Genomic DNA, 18,487 nt, shown 5'->3' on the forward strand with positions numbered 1-18,487 from the left:
ATATGAAGTTTATTGTCAAATTGGTTTCCATACAACACCCAGTGCTCATCCCAAAAGGTGCCCTCCTCAATACCCACCACCCACCCTCCCCTCCCTCCCACCCCCCATCAACCCTCAGTTTTAATCGGAACATTTCTTTTTTTTTTTTTTTTCCAATATATGAAGTTTATTGTCAAATTGGTTTCCATACAACACCCAGTGCTCATCCCAAAAGGTGCCCTCCTCAATACCCACCACCCACCCTCCCCTCCCTCCCACCCCCCATGAACCCTCAGTTTTAATCGGAACATTTCTTTTTTTTTTTTTTCCAATATATGAAGTTTATTGTCAAATTGGTTTCCATACAACACCCAGTGCTCATCCCAAAAGGTGCCCTCCTCAATACCCACCACCCACCCTCCCCTCCCTCCCACCCCCCATGAACCCTCAGTTTTAATCGGAACATTTCTTTTTTTTTTTTTTCCAATATATGAAGTTTATTGTCAAATTGGTTTCCATACAACACCCAGTGCTCATCCCAAAAGGTGCCCTCCTCAATACCCACCACCCACCCTCCCCTCCCTCCCACCCCCCATGAACCCTCAGTTTTAATCGGAACATTTCTTTTTTTTTTTTTTCCAATATATGAAGTTTATTGTCAAATTGGTTTCCATACAACACCCAGTGCTCATCCCAAAAGGTGCCCTCCTCAATACCCACCACCCACCCTCCCCTCCCTCCCACCCCCCATGAACCCTCAGTTTTAATCGGAACATTTCTTTTTTTTTTTTTTCCAATATATGAAGTTTATTGTCAAATTGGTTTCCATACAACACCCAGTGCTCATCCCAAAAGGTGCCCTCCTCAATACCCACCACCCACCCTCCCCTCCCTCCCCCCCCCCATCAACCCTCAGTTTTAATCGGAACATTTCTTTTTTTTTTTTTTCCAATATATGAAGTTTATTGTCAAATTGGTTTCCATACAACACCCAGTGCTCATCCCAAAAGGTGCCCTCCTCAATACCCACCACCCACCCTCCCCTCCCCCCCACCCCCCATCAACCCTCAGTTTTAATCGGAACATTTCTTTTTTTTTTTTTTCCAATATATGAAGTTTATTGTCAAATTGGTTTCCATACAACACCCAGTGCTCATCCCAAAAGGTGCCCTCCTCAATACCCACCACCCACCCTCCCCTCCCTCCCACCCCCCATCAACCCTCAGTTTTAATCGGAACATTTCTTTTTTTTTTTTTTTCCAATATATGAAGTTTATTGTCAAATTGGTTTCCATACAACACCCAGTGCTCATCCCAAAAGGTGCCCTCCTCAATACCCACCACCCACCCTCCCCTCCCTCCCACCCCCCATCAACCCTCAGTTTTAATCGGAACATTTCTTTTTTTTTTTTTTTCCAATATATGAAGTTTATTGTCAAATTGGTTTCCATACAACACCCAGTGCTCATCCCAAAAGGTGCCCTCCTCAATACCCACCACCCACCCTCCCCTCCCTCCCACCCCCCATGAACCCTCAGTTTTAATCGGAACATTTCTTTTTTTTTTTTTCCAATATATGAAGTTTATTGTCAAATTGGTTTCCATACAACACCCAGTGCTCATCCCAAAAGGTGCCCTCCTCAATACCCACCACCCACCCTCCCCTCCCTCCCACCCCCCATCAACCCTCAGTTTTAATCGGAACATTTCTTTTTTTTTTTTTTTTCCAATATATGAAGTTTATTGTCAAATTGGTTTCCATACAACACCCAGTGCTCATCCCAAAAGGTGCCCTCCTCAATACCCACCACCCACCCTCCCCTCCCTCCCACCCCCCATCAACCCTCAGTTTTAATCGGAACATTTCTTTTTTTTTTTTTTTTCCAATATATGAAGTTTATTGTCAAATTGGTTTCCATACAACACCCAGTGCTCATCCCAAAAGGTGCCCTCCTCAATACCCACCACCCACCCTCCCCTCCCTCCCACCCCCCATCAACCCTCAGTTTTAATGGGAACATTTCTTTCTCTCAGATGCTGCTCCCTGCAGCAGATTTGGTTTTGAAGCTACTTCTGGAGCAGCTGCCGAAGCTTGGGGAATAGTTTCAATGCATTCTGTGTTGTCACTTCTATAACTTCTTCTACTGAGATCCCCTTCACCTGGGCAATGTATTCTGCTGAAATGGAAATGTTTTGGGGTTCATTTCGTACCTGAAACAGAACAAAGCAGACAGTGAATCAGACATGACACTCAAGGGAAGCAATCTTAGAGACCATAGATAGAGCAGAACAAAGTGAGTTGGTAAAAGCCAGTGAGGTTTTTTTGTTTTTGTTTTTTTCTTTTCTTAATGGCAGGGAAGGTGAGGCAAGGCTGGGGAGAAGGCCCTGAACTTCAGCTTAAAAGCTACAGCCACAACATTGGCCTGTACAACGTTGACTGTAAGTCGATGTCGTTCTTGAAAAGAGTCCTCGGGTATTAACACTGAGGCCCAGGGCCCAGCACATAAAGCAGTCTGCAGGTGGTGAACACTTGGTGACCTGCCTGTCTGATGCATTAACTGTGCTTTGGTCTGTTGTATAAGTGACTAGCTTGTAAAGGTCACTGCTCTGCTGCCTGACCTCTTCACCTCACAGGTTTATTACAGTTGGATTCAAGAATTGCTATTGTGGGGCGCCTGGGTGGCGCAGTCGGTTAAGCGTCCGACTTCAGCCAGGTCACGATCTCGCGGTCCGTGAGTTCGAGCCCCGCATCAGGCTCTGGGCGGATGGCTCGGAGCCTGGAGCCTGTTTCCGATTCTGTGTCTCCCTCTCTCTCTGCCCCTCCCCCATTCATGCTCTGTCTCTCTCTGTCCCCCCCCCAAAAAATAAACGTTGAAAAAAAAAAAAAGAATTGCTATTGTGTGTCTGGAAGAATAAATAGATTACGTACTGGTATTTCACTGATTCTAAGATGTTTAATATCTCTGAAATTGATACTGGTTTTACTTACATTCGATGGCATGTCATAGCATAATTGTCAGTGATTTTTCTTTCTTAGTTGTTACCAAACAGTGGTGTATCTATAATCAGTAGCACTCAGATTTTTCAAATTATTATTATTATGTTTTCTACTCAGGATGATAATACTCAGGGGAATAAGATAACTGTTAAAATTAAAAAAAAAAAAACCACCTTGATAATTAGCCTAAAAAAACAATGAAAAATATGTACCAAGATTTTTGCTCAAGGATGTTCATCATGTTGTTTATCATGCTGTGTTGGAAACAATGTAAATAACAATATCAAGTTACAGATATTATGGTATGTTCACATACTGGAATATTACACAGTTATTAAACATGATGAGGAAAAGCATATTGACAAATACAGATGTTTACCAGATAAAGCAAGTTATGAAATTTGTTCAGGCTATTCTTGTTTTTATGAAAAATATATATGTACATATATGGATATTAAGAAGGCTGGAAGGACATAAAAACTAACATTTATTTAGTGCTTATTGTAGGCAAGATTTTGTTGTAAACTTTTCATAGGATTTCTCATTTATTCCTCAAAGTAACTCTATGAGATAGGTACTATTATTATCTGCTTTATTAGTGTCACTTTTTTTTTTTATAGATAAGAAGGAATCCTAAATGGCTGGTTTGTAGGCTGGTTGAGGTTTAAACCTGAGAAATCTGGTATCAGGGTTTATGCTCGTAGCCACTGCTCTCTAGTGATAACTTTTCAGTAGTACATGGTTCTATTTTCTTGTTTAGGATTTTCTGTGCTTTCTGATTTTCTAAACAAATGCACTTTACTTAACAAAAATTATATCCAGCTACAAAATTTATTTATTCAACAAATATTTCTGGGTACCTGCTATGCACAAGACTCTATGCCGGAAACCCAGAATTTTTGTCAAATCAGGTAGAGGCAAATATAAACTGAGTTAGAACAGCATTTGAAATTCATTTCTGTTTAGGGGGAAAATGCTATGTTCTGTTCCTTCTAGTATACGCTAACTAGGAAAGCAATTCTGTACCATCTTGTCCTATACCCAAACAAAAAAATAACTGGAGTTGTGATCGTCTATTTCCTCATTCCTCTGTCTTCTATATTCTTTAAAGAGCCAACTTACACAGATACGTAACTAATTGGACTTTGATTAGCAAAAGTCACATTGCAATCGTAAATAATCGTAGTTTATTAAAAATCACATCACTACTGCTCCCAAACTTCTGAGTCTTGAGTGCCAGTCCTCTGAACCTGGTAGGCATGGAGACACAGATCTGATGGGCAGTCAAGGGCACTCAGTAAGCCACACTCGGAGGTCAGTGTAACAGGTCGTGTCCAAAGCAAACAGAGCAGATACTCTGGCTTCCTTTCAGTTACAATTTTAAAAGGTAGCAATACTTAAAATATGACATTTTGTGGCCTACAATAATAAAATGTACAGCAAAGATCACATCAATAAATCTACGATTACATCAATATTTGTGCTGAAAGAAACAGAGCCTCATTGTAACACGCTAATTGACAGAAGAAAAAGAAACATTTCTTGAACATCTACTATAAACCAGACACTGCTGGACATTCATATACATTATTTCATTTAATACTCACTGTAATACTCTCAAGTATTTTATTACTATTTTGCCCACATTTTGTAAACGAGGACACACTTTCAAAGAGATTAAGCAACTTGCCCAAAGTCACACAGCTAGTGGGTAGCAGAGACAGGACTTGAATCCAGATCTTTCTGACTCTAGATACTGAACTTTTTATTGTACTTGTCTGGCTCTCATTATTACATACATTAAGACATGGCTGATATCCAATAATATGTGCTGGAGCATAAGAGCTATATAATTAATAAAATCTCTCAACCTAGCATTAAAATAGGATTCCACTGTATTTACACTGTAATGAGACACACGGCTAAACTGAAAATAGCTCAAAAGAAAGAGACAATCTAAATAATGTAGATTTTAGATAAGCACTTACCTGTTTTTCTGGTCCTAGTGCAGGTGAATCTGTTTCTAAGCAAATTGAAGTTAAAGGCAACTGTTTCACAAGTTTCTGCTTCTTGGAGAAAAGAGAGAGCCAGTTTAAAACATGAGCCATAAAGATAAAAAAGGTGCACTAAACCCATATACCAATGCATCCTACTCTCCAGGAACCTAAAATTCATGCTTTCCTATTCAATCAATAATTGTTCACTGTGTTCTCATCCTTCTACTACCAACTGATAGATTTAAACAGAAACATTCATTGCCCCAAATTATCCAAAGCCTCCAGGGACCCAAGCAGCAGTAACCAATAGCCAAAGATGAAGCACACCCAGCAAGAAAGCCAAACATCTGGTATCACACGCCCAATTGTGACCCAAGGAAGAGACTTCTGTGGTGTCTCCACCACCACCACCCACCACGCTCAGTGTTTGCTCCTACTATTCGCTGTGAGTCACTCAAGGCTTTGCGTTTACCAATTCAATTCATGTGCACATTTACAGTTTCAGATTGGGTAGGAGATGGCTTTATTTTCCTGTTTATGATTTTCTGTCTGGATTACAAGGATTGTAATGAACTTCATGAGTTTTAAAGCAAGAACAGAATTCTCTTGCTGCCACTGCACTTTTAAAGTAAAAATGGGAAGTGAATCACTACGTTGTACACCTGAAACTAATGTAACATTGTGTGTCAACTATACCCAAACGAAAAAAAATTAAAAATGTAAAAGATGGGCGACAGATGATACAAAATGAAACATGGTTAAAGTATTTTAAGATTAAAATTTCAAAAAGCATTGAAATATTATGCATTATTGGTAGATAAACGCTAAACTGTCATAAACTTCCTTTAAGGAAATATGACAATCTAACCAAAAATTTAAAAATGTATCCCTTTTCCTCAATGATTCCGTTTATAGGAAATACTGCACAAATGTGCACGTGTATTTGTGGATGTACAAAGGTATCCACTGAAGTACCTTAAAATGTTTTTTAACGTTCATTTATTACTTTTGAGAGACACAGACAGACAGAGCATGAGTGGGGTAGGGGCAGAGAGAGACAGAAAGGGAGACACAGAATCCAAAGCAGGCTCCAGGCTCCAAGCTGTCAGCACAGAGCCCGATACGGGGCTCGAACTCATGACTGTGAGATCACAACCTGAGTAGAAGTCGGATGCTTAACCGACTGAGCCACCCAGGTGCCCCATCCACTGAAGTACTTTAAATTGAAGTATAGTTGACATGCAATATTATATTAGTTTCAGGTGTACAACATAGTGATTTGATAAATACTTACATTACTAAGTGTTACCCTAATACTGTCAGTATACAACGTTATTACAATAGTATTGACTATATTCCCTGTGCTGTACTTTTCAACTCCATGACTTATTTTGTAACTGAAAGTCTGTACCTCTTAATCTCCTTCACCTACTTTGCCCATTTCCCCACTCCCTTCCTCTCTGATAACCACTAGTTCTCTTATGAGTCTGTTTGGTTTTATTTGTTCATTTGTTTCTTTTTTTAGATTCCACACAGAAGTAAAATCATACGGTATTTATCTTTTTCTGTCTGATTTATTTCCGTTAGCATAATACCCTGTAGGTCCATCCATATTGTTGCAAATGGCAAGAATGCATTCTTTTTTATAGCTGAGTACTGAAGCACTGTTCATTAACAGTGAAAAACTAGAAATGACCTAATCTTTACTTACAGTAATGATTAAATAAATTATGGTACATCCGTAGTGTGAAATATTATGCAATCACTTTAAAGATGAAGTAGATCAATATTTATAGACACTAATATCCATGAAGCTGACTCAAAACAAAAAGACTAAGAATTGATCTGAATCAATGTTATCAATGATTATTTTTGAGTGGTAGGATTTAGGCTGACTTGAAATTTGTTCTTTTCTGAAGTCTTTCAATTTTCTATAATGTACATATACTGTCTTTAAAATGAGAAAAAATAGTATTTTCATTTTGGAAAAGAAATGATACAGCTAAAAATTATTACCAAATAGGAAATTTTTCCACACTTGATAAAAATAGGAGAAATAAAAATAATCTTGAACTATCAATTAACTTGACCTAACTGACATTTTAGAACACTCCATCCCCCAGTAGCAGAATACACATTCTTTTCAAGTTATGTATGTTCTATTTACCAAGACCGACCATATTCTGGGCCACTAAGCCTCAACTAATTTATTTTATTAAAAAAATTTTATTTCAATGTTTATTTTTGAGAGAGACGGGGGTGGGGGGAGGGGCAGAGAGAGGAGACACAGAATCCGAAGCAGCCTCCAAGCTCCAAGTCTTCAGCACAGAGCCTGATGTGGGGCTCAAACTCTCAAACTGTGATATCATGACCTGAGCTGAAGTCAGACATTTAACTGACTGAGGCATCCAAGGCGCCCCCTCAACTAATTTGGAAGAATTAAAATTACATAATGTATGTTTCCTGAACACAATAGAATTAGTGATCAGATCCTAATAACAAAGTTATCAGGAAAATTCCTAAGTATTTGGAAATTAAGCAACACACTTTGAAATAATCAATATGGTCAAAGAGGAAGTCACAAGGTAAATTAGAAAATATTTCAAGCTGAAAGAAAGTGAAAATACAGCATCCATCAAAATTTGTGGATTGTAACTATAAGAACTGGTTAGTGCTAATGCAACTATAGCATTAAAGGTTTATATTAGAAAACAGGGAAGATTTTAAATAAATAATCTGAAACTTAACTATAAACTATACTTTAACTATAAAAAGGATAATATATAGGCAACCTTGCTTTACTGTGTTTCACAGATATCGAGGCTTTGTTTTTGTTTTTTTCTTTTTACAAATTGAAGGTTTACAGCAACCCTGTATCTAGCAAGTCTATCAGCGCCATTTTTCCAAAAGCATTTACTCAGTTTGTGTCACTGTCTCACATTTTGGTGATTCTTGCAATATCCCAAACATCTTCATTGTTATTATATCTGTTATGCTGATATGTGACCAGAGACCTCTGATGTTACTACTGTAACTGCTTTGTGGCACCGCGAACTGTGCCTATACAAGACGGTACACGTAACTGATAAATGTGTATGTCCACCCACCAGCCATTCCCTTGTCTCTCTCTCCCTCTCCCCAGGCCTCCCTACTCCCTGAGACACACAATACTGAAATTAGGCCAATTAATCACCCTACAATGGCCTTTAAGTGTTCAAGGGAAAGGAAGAATCACATAGCTCTCATTTTAAATCAAAAGCTAGATACGATTAAGCTTGGTGAGGAAAGCCGAGACAGGCAGAAAGTGAGGTCTCTTGTGCCAGTTAGCCGTGGCGAATGCAAAGAAAAAGTTCTTGGAGGAAATGAAAAGTGCTGCTCCAGTGAACACATGAATGAGAAGAAAGGGAAACAGCCTTATTGCTGATATGGAGAAAGTCTGAGTGTCCTGGAAAGGAGACGAAACCAGCCACAACATTCCCTTCTGCCAAAGCCCAATCCAGAGCAAAGCCCTTTAATTCTATGAAAGCTGAAAGAGGCGAGGAAGCTGCAGAAGTAAATTCTGAAACCAGCAGAGGTTGGCCCCTGAAGTTTAAGGAAAGACACCGTCTCCAAAACATGAAAGTGCAAGGCGGAGCAGCAAGTGCTGACATGGAAGCTGCAGCAAGTTCTCCAGAAGATCCAGCTCAGAGAATTCAGGAAGGTGGCTACGCTATAAAACAGATTTTCAGTGTAGACAGAACAGCCTTCTATTGGAAGAAGATGCCATCTAGGACCTGCATAGCTAGAGAGAAAAAGTCAATGCCTGGCTCCCAAAATTCAAAGGACAGGCTGACTTTCTTGTTAGGTGCTAATGCAGCTGGTGACTTTAATGTTTACCTACCATTCTAAAAATCCTAGGGGCGCCTGGGTGGCGCAGTCGGTTAAGCATCCGACTTCAGCCAGGTCACGATCTCGCGGTCTGTGAGTTCGAGCCCCGCGTCAGGCTCTGAGCTGATGGCTCAGAGCCTGGAGCCTGTTTCCGATTCTGTGTCTCCCTCTCTCTCTGCCCCTCCCCTGTTGATGCTCTGTCTCTCTCTGTCCCAAAAATAAATAAACGTTGAAAAAAAAATTTTTTAAAAATCCTAGAGCCCTTAAGAATAATGCTAAATTTATTCTGCTTGTGCTCTATAAATGGAACAACAAAGCTTGGATGACAGCACATCTGTTTACAATGGGATTTAATAATTACTAAGCCCACTGTTGAGACACAGCTTTATTGTGATATTTGCTTTATTGCAGCATACTCACACTACCTGATTTCAAAACTTACTATAAATCTAACATAATCACAGTTGTGTGATATTGGCATATGAACAGACATATACATCAATGGAACAGAATTGAAAAATGAGAAGTAGATCCAGATATACAGTCAATTATTTTTTTTACAGTGCCAAAGTAGTTTTAGGGAGAAAGGATCATCTTTCCAGCAAATTATACCAGAACCAGATATCTATAGGCAAAATAGTGAATCTTGCCTCATACTTCACAACATATACAAAATAGATCACAAATCTAAATGTAAAACTAAATCTGTAAGTCTTCTAGAAGAAAACGTAAGAGAAAATCTTTTTGACCTTGAGTTAGATAGATTTCTTAGATATGATACTAAGAGCGCAAATCCTAGAAGAAAAATAGTAACTGAAGCTCATCAAAATAACGAACTTCCCTTTGAAAGACACTAGAGAAAATAAAAGAATATATTTGCGAGAAAATGAGAGAAGACATTTGCAAAACACTTAGCAGATAAAGGACTTGCATCCAGAATATATAAAGACCTTCGCCAACTCAACAATAAAAAACAAACCAAATAAAAAGGTGCAAAATATGTGAATGAAATTTTACCAAAGAAGAGACGTGGATGTATGGATGTTAAATAAGCACATGAAATGATGTGCTTTTAAATTTTTTAAAACATTTTATTTCTAAGTAATCTTTACACCCAATGTGGGGCTCACAACTCTGAGATGAAGAGTCACATGCTGTACTGACTGGGCCACCTAGGCACCCCTGCAAAGATGTGCTTTTAAATTTTTTAAAACTTTTTATTTGAGAGAGAGCACGAGTGAGGGAGGGACACAAAGAGAAGGAGATTGAGGGAGAGGGAGTGAGAGAGAATCCCAAGCAGGCTCTGCACTGTCAGCATGGAACATAAATTTTAAACATCATTAATCGAGGAAATGCAATGGAAACCACAATGAGAGATGGTTATGCACGTATCAGAATAGCTATAAGAATGACAACACCAAGTACTAGTAAGGAGGCAGAACCAAGACTTTGGCTTACTGCTGTTGAGAATCCAAAATGGGACAGCCAATTGGAAGTCAGTTTGACAGTTTCTTAATAAGGTAAACATACACTTAACCTTATGACTCAGCAATAGCACCTCTAGGTTTTAACACAGAAGAAATGAAAATATATGTCCAAACAAAGATCTGTATGTTAATGTCTATATCAGCTCTATCCATAATAGTGTGAAACTGGAAACAATCTAAATGTTTATCAACTGGTAAATGGGTAATCTGGAAAATCCACATGCAATCAAAATAAACTACATATACAAAATAGACTACTCATATATGCAACAACACGGATGAATCCAAAAGCATTAAGTAAAAGAAGCCAGATCCAAAAGCTTACATGAATTATTTCATTTAGATCGCATTCTAGAATAGGTAAAACCATAGGGACAGAAATCAGTGGTTGCCAGGGATTGGGGGTGGAAGGAGGAATTTACTAGAAAGGTGCATGAAGCAACTTTTTGGGATGATGGAAATACTCTGTATCTTGAATGTGGTGGTAGTACACCTTTGTTAAAACCATTAGAATTGTGTATGTAAAAAAGGCAAATCACAATAGGTATATTTCTCAATAAACCTGATTTTAAAAACTACAATTCAAAAAATAATAAAACATAAATAATTGTTACTGGAGATTTTTTTTTAATTTTATTTTATTTTAGAGAGAGAGGGAGCAAGGGAGGGAGCAGAAGGAGAGAGAGAAAGAATCGTAAGCAGGCTCCATGCAGGCAGTGTGGAGCCTGATGTGGGGCTTGATCCCACAACGCTGGGATCATGACCTGAGCTGAAGTCAAGAGTTGGATGCTTAACCAATTAGCCATCCAGATGCCCCTTGGAGACATTTCTAAAAAATCTTGGCTATACCTCAATTCTGTACTCTTTACTTACATTAGTTCTGAATACTGGTAGACAATTTACTGTATTTCACAGAATTTAAGGTGCCATTGACTGTAACATGCACCTCAGTATCAAAGACAATAAAATATATAAAAAAAGAGTGTCTAAAAATATGGTAAATTACCTAAATTAGTTTTTGTTGCATTTTTAATTGATAGAATTCACATACCATAATATTCATTCTTTAAAAGTATACATTTCAGGGGCGCCTGGGTAGCTCTGTCAGTTGAGTGTCCGACTTCGGCTCAGATCATGATCTCGTGGTCTGTGAGTTCGAGTCCCGTGTCAGGCTCTGTGCTCACAGCTCAGAGCCTGGAGTCTGCTTCAGATTCTGTGTCTCCCTCTCTCTGCCCCTCCCCTGCTCACTCTCTCTCAAAAATAAATAAACATTAAAAAAAATTTTTTTTAAATAAAATAAAAGTATACATTTCAATGGTTTTTACTATATTCACAAGGTGGTACAACCATCAGCAGTATGTAATTCCAGAACTTTTCGTCACCCCAGAAAGACACGCTTTACCCATTATTAGTAGTCCCTAATGATTAGTAGCAATCATTAGTCTACTTTCAGCCTCTGTGAAATTTGCCTAGTCTGGACAGTTCATATAAATGGAATGATATGTGTTCTTTTGTGTCTGGCTTTTTTCTTAGCATAATGTTTTCAAGGTTCATCCATGTTTTAGCAGGCATGAGCACTTCAATTCTTTTTATGATTGAATAATATTCCATTATATGGGCACACCACATTTTGTTTATCCACTCATCGGCTGATGGACATTTGGGTTGTTTCTAGTTTTTGGCAATTATGAATCCTGCTGCTGTGAACATTCATGTACAAGTTTGTGTGTGGATATATGTTTTCATTTCTCTTGGGTATCTACCAAGGAGTGGAATTGCTGGGTCATATGTTAACTGTGTTTAATTTTTTTGAGAAACTGTCAAACCGAGTAGGTGTGAAGTGGTACTGCATAGTACCCTTGATTTGTGCTTTCTTTTTGGCTAATGTCTTTTCATGTCCTTATGACCATTTGTATGTCTTCTGGAGAAAATCTACTTAAATCCTTCGTCCATTTTTAAACTGGGTTATTTGCCTGTTTTTTATTTATTTATTTATTTATTTATTTATTTATTTATTTATTTATTTATTTATAGAGAGAGAGAGAGAGAGAGAGAGTGAGAGCAAGAGCATGAACAGGAAAGGGGCAGAGAAAGAGGGAAAGAGAGAATCCCAAGCAGGCTCTGTGCCCAGTGCAGAGCCTGACACAGGACTCGGTCCCACAACCCTGGGTTCATGACCTGAGCTGAAATCAAGGGTTGGACGCTCAACGGACTGAGCACCCAGGCACACCTATTTTTTTTTCTAATTGGTGAATAGTAATGGTGTTTTATATACTCTGGACACTAAACCCTTATCAGATATAATTTGCAAATACTTTTTCTCATTCTGTAGGTTATCTTTTCACTTTCTCGATAGTATCTCTTCTAGTATAAAAAGTATAAGAATTGTTTTACTGTGGAAGTTTTAAATTTTGGTGAAGTCTATTTTTTCTTTGACTGCTTGTGCTTTTGGTGTCATATCTAAGAAACCATTGCCAATTCCAAGGTTATAAAGATTTTGATCTGTTTTCTTCTAATAATTTTATAGATTTAGCTCTTGTGTTTATATCTTTGATCCATTTTTGAGTTAATTTTCATGTCAGTGTGCGGTAGGGACCTATGATTAATTTTTGTAATGTAACCAGAATAAGTATTACAAGTGTGTAATAAAAGCTCGTATTTTAAAGTGTATTTCACAAAGCATAAATTGAGGCTTAATGAAAGAACTTACCTGTCCACTTCTTATGATAGAAGGAGGAATTGAGAAGAAGTACCCAGCTCTTACTCCTTCCATGGCTACAGATGGCCGGCCATCAAATGCATGCAGAAGCACTTTGTCAGCACCTGTCAAAGGTTAATGATAAGCTAGAGTTTCCTTTCATTTCCTTAATGAGAAGTTTTTCCACTAATCAAATTGGGCAACATAGATTGTAAATTTTAAGTAAATGTTGATCACAAGGACATAAGGATGAGGTTCTATGACTTCCAACGGGTAACTGTACAGTGTTCAAACAGTACAATAAAAAATACAGCACGTTGTTAATCTTCAGAATAAAATTGAAATACAATTTTTTAAACAAATTTCTAAACATCCTTTATCATCAAACCTTTTCTAGACATTTGGAAATTATTCTAGTAGGAACAATTATTGTTCCTACTACGTCTTTAAGCAGTGAAATAATCCTTCGCAAGAATGCTTGTGAAAGAGACAGGGAATCAGTGACTGAGAGATTCTGTAGTCAGGGCTGGCTTCACAAGATCACCTTCAGTTCTTAAAGGATGGCCACTCAGCCTGCCTAAAAATCCCAGTAATTTTTAGTAATCCCAGTGATTCTCATCACTGAGAAATACAATACTTTCTAGCTGCAGGCAATTACATTTACTTTACTATTTGATACTGTTTTTTTTCAAATAGTAGGTGTGATCATTTGTGGATTGCGACTATTAAGTGAACTATGAAATCAATTTAGTGAGTCACGACTGACCAGCATGTGCTTATATGTATGTGTGTGTCTGCATATGTGTATGCACACATATTTATATATACCATATAAATATACTGCTCCTTAAACGTTTCTCAGGTTTCTTTATGCACATATACGAAGTCTCGAAATAAAGTCATACTACAAAAAAAATATACATGTGTATATATTGCGACTCAAAATAAGGTATATTTCTTACTGTGTATAATACTTTATAAAGTCTGAAAAGTAATTCTGTAAGATATACTTTTACTTTAGAAGCAGCTGAAGTTGACAGTGCATTTTATGTATCATGGCCTCAGCCTATATAATTACCATTTTCTGAAGCAGCAGCCAGAAAACATGCAAAACAGTAACACATCTTTGCTCTGTTTTTTCCTGTCTTTAATCAGCTGGTTAAGCTGATTAAAAAATTGGAACTGCTAATTTTTAAGTTAGGGAATATAAATTACTTGATCCAAGTTTTCATTTGCTTTATGCTGGCCTTTTAAATGGCATAGTCACACCTGGAAGTAGACTGACTTGCAAAATCACCTTAGTTGGTTTCCACCTCCACCCTTGCCCCATTTCATTCCCTTTAAGAAATCAAAGTGAAACATGGTTTATTCCGTGAGAACATGGACTGGAACTGTCAGACTGAAATATTAGGCACATTTCTCTCAGGAACCTAAATACCTTGCTCACTTAAGAGGCTGATGGTGGGTCTTCCAGCTGAGCGTGAGTGAACATTTCTGTTTAACAACAAAAAATTCTTTTTAGGTACTTAATCTGTAAGTATTATTTTGTTCTATTAAAGCAATTCAGAGAAAAAGAAATGCAAAGCTCCATCTCAGGAGGATCATTATTTAATTTGCTCCATAGCTATTAATACAGAAAGATGATTAATTAACCTACAGAGGCAAATTTAATCTTTTGGCTAATTGGACCTGTCGGATTAGGACTTGTCGCTGCTCTTCCTTCTGTTCATCAGTGCCAGCAAATCTGGGGGAGAAATCTAGTCCCACCTGTAATGGAAAAATAGAACAGATTTACACGTTTATGGTTTAATGAACCTAAAAGCCATGCCATGGAGCCATGCTGTCCAAGAAACGTGACGGGAGCCATACATGCAAGCCACATGTGTAACTTTACAGTTTCTAGTAGCCTTGTTAAAAACACTAACAAGGAGCACCTAGGTTGGCTCAGCCGGTTAAGTGTCCGACTTCGGCTCAGGTCATGATGTCACAGTTCACGGGTTTAAGACCTGCATCAGGCTCTGTGCAGACAGCTCAGGGACTAGAGCCTGCGTCAGACTGTGTTTCCCTCTCTTTCTCTGCCTCTCCCTTGCTTATGCTCCCTCTCTCTCTCAAAAATAAATAAACATTTTTTAAAAAATAAAATAAAAACACTAACAAGAATCAGGTGAAATTAATTTTAATAATATAATCCTATTAATACAATATGTCAAAAACATCATTATTATATAGTAATATTATTATTTCAATACAAAATCAATATAAGAAATCATTGTTATTTTACATTCTTGTTTTGGGTACTAAGACTTTGAAATGCTGTGTATTTTACATTTATAGCACATCTCAGTTTGGACCAGTCACATTTCAAGTGCTGAACCGTTGTATGTGGTTACTACATTGGACAGGGAAGATTATAATGCCTGTTTCCCTTGACACTATTTTGGCACGCATTGCTATATTCTAAATTTAAGTGTTACTCTTATCTTTTATCTTTGATTAGAAGTGGAGTTTATTACCAAGTGATAAAAATGTTTCACAACTGTAAATTGTATAATAAAAATGTTTTTTAATTACAAACTCTAGCCTAGTTAATGTCAGTATACACCAAGTTAACTACCACAGAGATGACCCTATTTAAGAAAAGGAAAAGAGGGGTGCCTGGGTGGCGCAGTCGGTTAAGCGTCCGACTTCAGCCAGGTCACGATCTCGCGGTCCGTGAGTTCGAGCCCCGCGTCAGGCTCTGGGCTGATGGCTCGGAGCCTGGAGCCTGTTTCCGATTCTGTGTCTCCCTCTCTCTCTCTGCCCCTCCCCCGTTCATGCTCTGTCTCTCCCTGTCCCAAAAATAAATAAAAACGTTGAAAAAAAAATTAAAAAAAAAAAAAAAGAAAAGGAAAAGAAAATAATTAGAAACGCTAACAAAGCAGTTTTCTTTCATTAACATAAGCCTATGGTGAAGTTTTCTATTGTTTTATCCGCAAGCTATTTTGCTTTTTGAGGAAGTACTGACAAATTATCATTCAGCTAAATAGGGTGAAGATAATTATCTAAGTCAGTTGTAACCACCAACAGTGAATTAAAGATTATATTCATATATCATATTTAAGTCTGGATTGGAAGTCATTTGATCGGCTATTTGGTGTTACCTCTCCAATTGCCAATAATCGATCCTTGTAATTCTCCATAATGGGCAAAGCTACATCCAAATCCTGGGAGAAAAAGAAGTAAATTTGCTTAAATAAAGAGGAAGGGAACTGATACTTTAGAAAAAACATTTTATATGCCAGGCACTGTACTATACTGGATCCTTTACATATATTCAATACCTTTAACCAGTGAAGAAGTATTAATAGTCATCCTACAATGGTACATACTACTATTTGGAAATTTGAGTAGAAACATCCCACACTCATTCAGGTTACAAGAACAAGACTTTCAATGAAAAGTTCCACCAGAACACTTCCTAATATTTAAGAGGAATTCTCTGGCATTTAAGACTGATTTGGATTTCCTCCTGGAATAGCTGAGCAAGAGAGAAGAAAGCCAACAGGTAGTCACCCTTGTAATTGAGCTTTTGGGAGTGCACTGTGGTATGTCCACCTCTGAGGATGTTTTTTTAGTTTTTTCATAGTGACAATCCTATACATCCTCCTGCACTGTTTTCACTGATTTCTTCTGTCTTTACAGTCATGCCTAGCCTATTTTTTCCCTAAAGATTCAACAGCATAAACACTAAATATCACACATATGCTTCTTTGTCAACTACTGAAATAACTGTATACTATTAGTTTCCATGATATTACTATTTCCATTTAAAGAGAATTCACCCTGTGAGAGTTCCCTTGTAAGAAAAGGGAAAGACAAATAAATACATATATGGAAAATTTGCTTCTAGATATCTTATAAACTACTTTGAGAGTTTCAGTCTCAGGATATGTAAATTGCAAAGAATTCTACTGAAGATAATCAGAACAAAGAAGAATTAAGAAGAGGGAGGTGAAACAGATGGTAAAGGAACAGGAGATTTTACAGTTCTACCTCTAGAGACAGAAAGGATGAGGGAGAGAGTAGATCAAGGCCTCAGAAATACATTCTAGTAGACTCAACGAAGAGGAATTAACATTGTTGTAGGAGCTAAGAGTATAAAACCTTAGACACCAGAGAAGGCGTCTGACAACAGCCGAGGATGTTAAACAGTGTCATCCAAAGTTTCTTCCATATCAAATATACAAGTTACTCTGTCTTGAAAGCTCAGAGGCACTGGAAAAGTTGGGGATTACCCAGGAAATGGCTGATATTTGGAAAGTCTTAGAAAGAAGGTGTACGTTTGGGTGAAGACCAGATATAGGAAAAATTGTGCTTCTTGGAATATGTATTATCTGTGAAAAAAAACAAAACAAATTTATAATAAGACTGTTCCAACTTCTCACGAAATAGTCTGGAAGTTCTGGCAAGTCAGGGATAGTAAATAGAAATTAATATAATTCATACTACTAACTTAATACATGTGTGTATTTGTGTGTGTGGTCTCTAGTATTTCAATAGATGTAAAAAGTTTTATAAAGACATTCATAAATCTATTTCTGACTTCATTTCTGTTCCAACTTCCTCCATAAGGTCTCAAGTTCCTTAATAGCTAATGGTTCTATTATGGGGCTTCAAAAATCCTAAACCTCTATAACTATGACTAGGACTACTATTGTATAATTATTCATGGTTTACAAGTGAGGAAATTGTGGGGCATCTGGGTGGCTCAGTGGGTTAAGTGACCAACTCTTGATCTCAGTGCAGGTCTTGATCACAAGGTTATGAGTTCAAGCCCCATATTGGGCTCTGCGCTGGGCATGAAGCCTCTTTTAAAAAAAAAAAAAAAGAGGGAATTAAGACTTAGCAAAGTGCCACAGATCACAGAAGCCAGTAGGACAGGCCTTTCTGACTTCAAAGCCCATGCTGTTCCTACTATGCTGCTGACAGAAAAAAAGAGACAAGGAAGAGGGAGGAGGAAAAAAGGGGACAAAGGGCAAAAGGGAAGGAGAGATTTATTCTGAATGATTTTAAATAATTACAAAAGATTTTTTATCAAAGAAAATGTTTAGTCTTCAGAACCTTTAGAACAGGTCAGGTGTGTAACACAAATGAATGAAGTGGGCCAAGAAGGGACCAGAGCCAACTGCAGAGCACATGCCCTATTTGCAGGGGGCACTAGATTGCAGACAGTGAATTTTGGTTCCCTGAAGTGTCTCCAGGGTCCAAGCCCTGCCTGGTAATAATATATATTGAATGAATTAATTCAGTAATGTGCTGGAAGATTTGTGTGATCTAGGCAACTTTACACTTGATCTTAGCCAAAGGGCCGGGAAGCGATGCTAGGCCACTTTAATTTTATAAACCAAATTAACTTAATAAATGCTTACTACATACCTAGCTTTGTACCACATATTAGGGGCTTATAATTTAATCAATATGG

The 18,487-nt window shown here is 37.8% G+C and overlaps 1 protein-coding gene across 2 annotated transcripts; it reads right to left on the reverse strand.

Annotated features, from left to right (window-relative positions):
* Nucleotides 1–1,973: 1,973 nt before the first annotated feature.
* TATDN3 (TatD DNase domain containing 3) lies at nucleotides 1,974–17,770 on the reverse strand. 2 transcript variants are annotated; one of them, XM_030302682.1, is made up of 6 exons: nucleotides 16,167–17,770; nucleotides 14,684–14,793; nucleotides 14,465–14,520; nucleotides 13,039–13,151; nucleotides 4,966–5,046; nucleotides 1,974–2,190 (listed from the first exon to the last, which is right to left on the reverse strand). In XM_030302682.1, the coding sequence occupies exons 1-6, from the start codon at nucleotides 16,293–16,295 to the stop codon at nucleotides 2,047–2,049; spliced, it is 633 nt and encodes a 210-aa protein (XP_030158542.1). In that variant the 5' UTR covers nucleotides 16,296–17,770; the 3' UTR covers nucleotides 1,974–2,046. The 2 variants fall into 2 exon arrangements, with proteins under 2 accessions (XP_030158542.1, XP_030158543.1); XM_030302683.1 differs by having other exon boundaries at nucleotides 4,966–5,043; nucleotides 16,167–17,769.
* Nucleotides 17,771–18,487: the final 717 nt, after the last annotated feature.

The sequence above is a fragment of the Lynx canadensis genome, chromosome F1, assembly GCF_007474595.2.
Source record: "Lynx canadensis isolate LIC74 chromosome F1, mLynCan4.pri.v2, whole genome shotgun sequence".
NCBI classification, from domain to species: Eukaryota; Metazoa; Chordata; class Mammalia; order Carnivora; family Felidae; genus Lynx; species Lynx canadensis.

Bases quoted from the DNA above. Each gene is read 5' to 3' on its own strand.
- TATDN3 (XM_030302682.1), bottom strand. From the start codon at position 16,295: ATGTTTTTTCTAAAGTATCAGTTCCCTTCCTCTTTATTTAAGCAAATT. The intron at 14,794-16,166 runs GTAACACCAAAT...TTTCCATTACAG, and splicing joins GATTATTGGCAATTGGAGAG to GTGGGACTAGATTTCTCCCC. The intron at 14,521-14,683 runs GTAGGTTAATTA...GTTGTTAAACAG, and splicing joins AAAAGATTAAATTTGCCTCT to AAATGTTCACTCACGCTCAG.